The sequence below is a fragment of the Bison bison genome, unplaced genomic scaffold (assembly GCF_000754665.1).
Source record: "Bison bison bison isolate TAMUID 2011002044 unplaced genomic scaffold, Bison_UMD1.0 scf7180017864323, whole genome shotgun sequence".
In the NCBI taxonomy this organism is placed as follows: Eukaryota; Metazoa; Chordata; class Mammalia; order Artiodactyla; family Bovidae; genus Bison; species Bison bison.
In genome coordinates this window covers 2,722,830-2,730,443 of record NW_011494895.1, presented here as the reverse complement: position 1 = coordinate 2,730,443, position 7,614 = coordinate 2,722,830, and the positions used below count along the sequence as shown (strand labels likewise).

The 7,614-nt window shown below is 50.0% G+C and overlaps 1 protein-coding gene across 4 annotated transcripts in view; it reads right to left on the bottom strand.

The window, feature by feature from the left end:
• Window positions 1–1,085: 1,085 nt before the first annotated feature.
• SFMBT2 (Scm-like with four mbt domains 2) overlaps window positions 1,086–7,614 on the bottom strand; it is a 178,164-nt gene continuing 171,635 nt past the window's right edge. For all 4 annotated transcript variants that reach the window (XM_010853150.1, XM_010853147.1, XM_010853148.1 and 1 more), the window contains exon 21: window positions 1,086–5,767. In XM_010853150.1, the coding sequence (XP_010851452.1) occupies window positions 5,627–5,767 (141 nt within the window). In that variant the 3' untranslated portion in view covers window positions 1,086–5,626. The remainder of the gene's footprint in view (window positions 5,768–7,614) is intronic.

Genomic DNA, 7,614 nt, shown 5'->3' with positions numbered 1-7,614 from the left:
GGTGGCAAAATGGAGGAAAATGCACATTTTTTTTTTGCATTAATTCATTCAGTTTAGACATCTGGAAAAGTGTTTGGCTTCCCTTATTATATATTTGATCTGTAAGCTTGTCATCAAACATCTAAATCACAAATAGAAATGCAATTGTTTGTACTCAGCCATATAATCCTGACCTAGATGCTGCTAGAATTTTGGGGAAATGAACCATATGCTATTAAATCTTTACTAAGAGCAAAAGCTCCCATAATTAAAAGCAAAATAAAAAAATTCTATATGCAGAATTTGATTGCCAGCAGGCTAAAAGAATACATGTAAAGCAAAGATGCTGAACAGTTAGAACTGGACATGGAACAATGGACTGATTCAAAATTGGGAAAGGAGTACATCAAAGACATGAGTCTGAACAAACTCCGGGAGATAACGAAGGACAGGGAAGCCTCGCATGCTGCAGTTCGTGGGGTTGCAAAGAGTCGGACATGACTAAGCAATTAAACAACAAGATGCTGGAGACAGTTTGTGGTCGGAAGCAGGAATTGCTCGGCACTCCCCCACCTCTGTTCCCTAAAGGTCTCTCGTCCCCTCACCTTATGTATCCCTCAGTGATGCTGCCCAGGCAGTGGTAGGGGAGGAGAAGGGACATTCTAACCTGGAGACAGAGACCCCAGGATCTGTGCAAAAATCTCTTCTTCTTCCAATCTGGATGCTTGTACCTATTTGTGTCACTGAAGGGCAGTGAAAAATTTAAACCTAGCTGCTTACTTATCACTCTCATGGTCATAAAGCAGCGTTCCTACTAACGCACGAGGTGATCATAAAATAACCGAAACAGTGGAAAATGGGAAGGCTGGAGACGATCGTGTGAGGATATAATGTTTTAATAAAAAGAATTAACATAAGTTCCTGAGTAAAAATATCCAGAACAAGCAGGTGACCTTGAAAAGTAGGATTTTGAGAGCCACGGTTACTAAAACCCTATAAACATTTGCTTCAGTGCATGGTGGGAAATAGAACATGAGATAATCTTAACTCAAACCTTAAAAATAATATTTAGTAACTTTCCAGATAAAGACACAAACAAAACCATAGAATTTATTCTTACTTTATTAACAATGTGGCTTACAATTTTTTCAAGTAAAAAGGGTTTTTTTTTTCATTTAGAATAAAAATTAAAATATAACTCTGATATAGATTTTCATTTATTTACATGAAAACATATATACAGAATATAATCTTACAGCAAATCAATGACATGCCCTTTTGTCCTGCAAATTTCAAAAGTAAAAACACCACCAACTTTTCTCTTCTATGCACCAAAACAGACACAAGATATGAATCAAGTTCCAATACAAACTATTCAAACCGGAATGCAGAGCAGTAAAACAGCTTTCGACGGTCACGACTAGGGGTAGTTTATGCTTCTAGACCTCATGCAGGCTCCCATTCTGAACAACAAATGAGATGATCTTTTTTTTTTCTGTCATTTAAAACATTTTTTGTTTTCAATCTCCCACTGTAAAGTGATTTTCAGCAAATGCTGATTAGAACTTTTTCTTCAACACATCGGGTCCACATGAAGCACCCGATCTGTCTGGCGATGCAGCTATTGACCTACTGGTCCTCACTGGTACCCAATCCTAGCCATTTTTAAAATAAAACCAGTAAGACAGAAAGTCTGCCGCTCAAGAGACTGTGTTATTACCGACCCTCTAAATCAGAGACGCTTTTCTTAACCAAAACCCAAGGCAGCACCGTGTCAGCACTTAAGAATTTTTAGGTGAATTCAGTGGGTCAAAAATAGCACAGATGGATACTGTTGCCTTGGGTTCAGGATCCTCAAATCAACCCTAGTGATAAAAGCTATGAGAATTGCCCAACATAAATGCCCAATGTGAAAACTCAACCCAGCTGGAAGGAGTAAAGCAATTTCCAGAGAAGTCTTAAACGGAAAAGAACAAGAGAGGGAAGAAAAAGAATCACGACACTGTAATCGTTGCCAATGGAGCTTCTCTTGCTACTTAGTTATTTCATAAACCGTATGTATGTCTCCCTAACAACTGTTTTTTCCTTAAAAACTAGATACCTGAAAATTTACTAGTTTTCCCTTCAAAAAACTGTACCTTTGGTCTCAGTTTTCTAAAGACAAAGGATAGAGCAGGACTTGGAGCCCAGATTCACCAAAAGAGCAACAGCAGTGCTCAAGCCACAAAGACTCTATTTAACGCAACTGTTTCTACAGTTTTATCTACAGAAATAAACACAAATGGGTGTTTGACAAAAGAAGTATGAAACTTCTAATGCTTCCAAAATGAAGGGAGAGACGTCCTTAGAGAGGGACATTTGGTTTGAGATAAAAAGCAAGTCTCAGAACTCGCCTGATAACAACACTCCAGATTCTCGGACACAAATTAAGGAAACTGAGACCAACCTTCAAAGGCTGATTAAAACCAACCTTCCAGAGACTGTCGTGTGGGCCAGAGGGGCCAGTGTGAAAGGTCTGAGTCATTCTAATTCATTGAGAAACAGATCAAACACAGGCAATCATGGTTCAAATATGATCAAATAAAACAAGGCAACCTAACAGCTGTACAGCACAAACTGTGAGTCAAACTTTGATCAAATGAACCTAATTTTATAAGTGACGGATTTCTCCATACTATGCAACTTTGTGGTGAAGGAAACTGGGTTTTTGCTTTTTTTTTGGTAAGCAAAAAATGAGTTCTTCTGTAAATGGGGGTCATGCCTTCCTTACTCTTTCTAGGTTTACATTTTTGTGGATAAGAGATTTTCCTAACACAGGACACAAACAGTCAAGAGGTCAGAGGTTGACGGAAGCGTCCTTAGCTTTAGGGTGGGACTGAGTGATGGACTCTCAGCCTTCGAGATGAGGTGGTACACTGCACAGACTGGAGCGTCTCATCTCAGGCGGTTCCTGACGGGACCAAGCAGTGTGGCGCACACAGGAGAGGACTCTGGTCCCAAAGCGTCTTCTGGGAGACCGCAGGGAGATGGCAGCATCTGGGGATGAGGAGGGGTGGGGGCATCGCTGTGGAGCACTTCAACCAACAAGCGTTTATCCTAGGGGCCGTGGTTCGCTGGCAGCTACAGATGTGAGATGAACTCTTCCCGCCACAAGGGACAAAAACACAGTAATGACACAGTCACAACAGGCAAACGTCCCTTGAAAACTGGCCGTTTCTCTGAGACGGGAGCTGGTGAGCGGTGAACCCTACAGAGACATGAACGCCACGTGACACTCTGAAGCTCAAGTCCTGCTGACTTGAAGGGGCAAAGAGCCAGCAGGGACTTCCCAGAGAATCGAGCCGGAGGGGGCGTGGGCAGCACTCAGAACCAAAAAAACATCTTCTTGACCCTGAAGAGTCTTCCGGCTCCTAGCAGGGCGGGCTGAGAGTGCCCCGATGGCCCCAAGCTGCAGCTGAACCTGCCCTGGCCTGGCACAGCCAGCACCTCACCAGGCACGCGGGTTGACAGCACTGAGCTCTCAAAGAGACCGAGGACGAGGCAGGCTCTGCGCACCTGGCCCCTCGGGAAGAGGCCGCATCCCCAGTGCCAGCAGGGTGTCTTCCTCGGCTGCCAGGTGGGAGGCCTCTGGGTGGGCTCCAGGGCTTACCCCTGCCATGGGCACCAGAGAGCACCTTACTCCAGAGCAACCCACCCCAGTGCCGTTCAGGGAGGGCACGAGAAGGTGACACTCATTTGAAAGAGTGTCCCCTCCTTCATTTGCACCCCATGTGCAATGGGAAGAGCTCAGCTAGAAAAGGCCACAGTGAGGATCACAAGCGTGTCCGAGGCAGGAAAACACCCAAGACCTTACAAGGAGGCCCTTCTCAAGCGGCCGACAGAGCTGGACAAAAGCCCCACGGCTGAGGAGACAAGAGGTGAAGAACAGAGAAGGGGTGGAAACTTGAGCTCAGAGAAGAAAAATCAAACCACAGGCCAGGCCTGACTCCCCATGGAACTGCCCGTGTTCGTGGGCCGAGAAGATGGGGCTCCCGGCTGAGGTGCCCAGGCAAGTCCACCGCCAAATGTTTAAACCTGCCTTAGGCTCAGTCATGGGGGAGACGACAGCCTCAACCACTAAATGCGTGTTTCCCCTTTTCATCAGTAATGGTGACAGATGACAACAAAAGTTTAGCCTCCGTGATTGAGCCTCTCAAGATCTGACAGGATGCCGGGCCTTCATGATGTTGCAGAAATGTAAGCAGCTCATCAGCCCACCCAGGACGTTATTCCTGGAACTGTTGACACTCTCATCAAAGAGAAAAGGTCAAGGTAATAAAGGAAGAGAAGGCTGTGCACCCCTGCTTCTCCTGGGCAACGTGGAGGCTGAGCTTCCGCACACAAGTTTAAAAAGGCATTTGAGCAACAACCAGCACAGAAGACAATGGTCCGTTTGGGACTGAAAAAAATATAACAGCTCCTTGCAGGGTGCATGTGGACAAGTGCCTGGTTCCAGAGACCAGCTGGCTCCTGGAGTCATGATCTTTCTATAAACGACGAGACCCACTTAATGAAAACTGCCAAGGGACATCCTAAGTAAACCAGAGGCAGGGTGGGCTGCAGGCATTACACGGTCACTCTCTTTGTCTCATTCTGGCCAATCCAGACTCTCATCTGACAGCAGGAGCAGGCTGGGGACAAGGGGACCCATGTCCCTGCCATATCATAAGAGTTCACACCTGTCGCTTTACCGGAAGGAGGTCCAGGGTGATTCAACGTCAGCCCAGATGACGGGGTCAGTCCCTGGCTGACCCAGGGGCACGCATGCCTCTGCGGGGGTGACCAAGCTGGGGCTCAGAGGGGACCTCCCAGGGAGACCCGGGGCAGTGATCCCTCTCAGGGGAGGAGCCGGTGTGTCAGCAGCTTGCCCCCGTTTCCCCCGGCCTTGCTCTCCGGAACGAAGCTCTGCCTTCAATGCACAAGGCAAGATGCCCCTCTCCCATGTGGTCGCAGTTATTCAGAACGTGGGGGACCTTGAAGGTTCCATATAGGATGGCAAGCATGCCTCCTCCCTGAAGGCTCCCTGGACGCCCACCGCCCCACCGTGACATGCTCCTTCTTCCTTCACTGCCCAACAGGCGGAGTCCCTGTTCCGCTGTCATCCAAAACATCGCCCAGAGCCGCGCGTGAGAAATGAGCCGCCACCAGACCAAACACGTGGTGGCGACAGCCGCGCACGGCGACCTGAAAGCAGCACCTATGGAGGCACTTGGGGTACGACAGTGGAGTCACCGGAGACCTCCTCCCGGCTCCCGGCGGAAAAGACATCACCTGCGCCTGGGTTTCTGAAGCATGGGCCTTGGCTTGGGAAGCTGCCTGGTTTGGGGCGGGAGAAAGACGGGGTGTGGTCTATAGAGATGCAGGTCCACACCCGTGGGGTGTGAGCAGTAACTCACACCCTGCAGGGCCACTGCTGTGGGCTCGGGTGCTCTGCAAACACGGAAACGTCGAGCAGGCTGGTGGGTGGAGGAGGCCCTTGTGTGGACACCTGTTGGACGCACCATCACACACGTCTGGGTTTGAAAACGGAAGTTTCAGTCCGGGAAACCTCCTGAGACCCAAGACGCGGCATTCGCCGGGCCGGCGGGCAGCCTGGGGGCGGGCGGGGTCAGTTGGCGTACTGGGCGTAGAAGGCCACCTTGACCCGCTCAATCTGGTGGCAGAGCTTGATGGCGGGACCCAGCTTCAGCTCCATGCACTCCTGCACCGTGGGGAGTGTCAGCAACAGCAGCGCCTGCCCATCGATGTCCTGCAGGGAGAGAGAGCGGGTTAGAGCTGAGACAGAAGGGACAGGACTCAATGGGGTGCCTGGGCCACGGCAGGCTTCATTCCCAGCCCAGGGCAGGACGGGTGGCTCTCGTCCTCTCCGAACTTGGTGAGCGCTGGCCAAGATGGTGATTTGGCTTGATGGCTGCCTAACCCCTTGTTGAGAAAACCTTTCTGCTAAGAGAACACTGGTGAGGTTCACCATCCTGGACTGGAAGGGATGGAGGGCTGGACTGGGCTGTCCCAGGGTCCAGCCCTTGGGGCTGTGGTGGGCAAGCCGCCCCGACCCAGGTCCAGCCCTTCTTGGGCTGTGGTGTCCCCCCGCTGCTCTGCTGTGACTCTCGGAGCCTTGGAAAGGGGTCTCTACCAACAGGAGACCAGCCCTGACAGTTCCCACCAGTCGGGGAGAGACGACCTTAACCACAACGCGATCCTCCGCAGGAGCACACACGCACTCGGACACGTGTGTGCACACACACCCTCACATCTGTAACCTGCGTCACCCAGAATGAGGCCTGAGGCCTGTCTTATTTAGCTTTCTACATCCATACACAGGGCCCCACAATGGAGAGATTCACTCAATGATGGGTGAAGCATAGTCACTGTAGAAAGAAGAGCAAGGAGGCTCAGCCTGAGGCTTTAGGGCCACCCCCATCGGGCAGCTCTGCCTCTTGACCAGCTTGCTTCCTGTAAGGACTGCGTTTATTTATCTGGATGTTGTTTGGGTTACTGAGTGTCATTGCAACCCCTTCCAGGGCACCCAGCCTTCACATTCGGAGGAAATGGGTGAGGGTCCGAGAGCCTGCAGGCCCGAGGTAACGACAGAGGTTGTGGTGGGCAGGAGCAGACACCCTGGGCTCCTGCCAGCTGGAGAAGCAGGCACCCCGGGGCTGCCAGGAGCCCCAGCACTGATGCAGGCAGGCACCTCAGCAGGGGTCAGGGAGTTTCACAAAGGCAGCGTTTGTTCTTAAACTGATGGCTTATTTAGCTGTTCTGTAAACCTCTAAAGCAAAAAAAAGATACGCTAAATTCATAAATTAATTTTGGGGGAGGGGCTATAAGCCTTTTGGCTTTCCTGGTAGCTCTGCTGGTAAAAGAATCCTCCTGCAATGCAGGAGACCTGGGTTCGATCCCTGGGTCGGGAAGATCCCCTGGAGGAGGGCATGGCAACTCACTCCAGTATTCTTGCCTGGAGAACCGCCGTGGACAGAGGAGCCTCGTGGTGTACAGTCCATGAGGTGGCTAAGATTCAGACAAAATATATATAGAACTAGTTGTATGTCAGCCCCCAGAGAAGTTACAAGAAACACAAAATGAGTGAGACGGGCTTTCTCCTGCAGCCTGGGAACAGACACACCTGTGCAAGGAGCCACCCAGGGCACAGATGACAAAGGTCCCCAGAGCCGGAGATGCTGGGGGGCCAGGGACTGCCTCGTGCTGAACTGTCTGTCAAAGCAGCGAGCCAGGCAGGGCGCGGGGTCCCTGCTGCCCCTGCTCCACCCTCAGCACCCAGAGCAGTTCCCGCTGGCACGTAACGGGCTCACTGAACACGCGCCAAGAACGAATGGGCAGAACTGGCCACGGTGAACATGAAAGTCCCAAGATGGGGAAAGCAAATGATAAAGAAAGAATCTGGAGGGTGAGCAGAAATGGAGAAGGAATTTGGGCAGTTTGCTTACTGCATGGCTCTGATTCACAAAAGGTGAGTGGCAAAATTTTAGGAGTTTTGTGTTTTTTTAGATGTGTGGCAGTTTCCTATATAATGTACATGTTTGCAGCATGAAATTACAGAGTAGGTTTTTTAAGCAGCTGCTGTAACATTTCAGAATT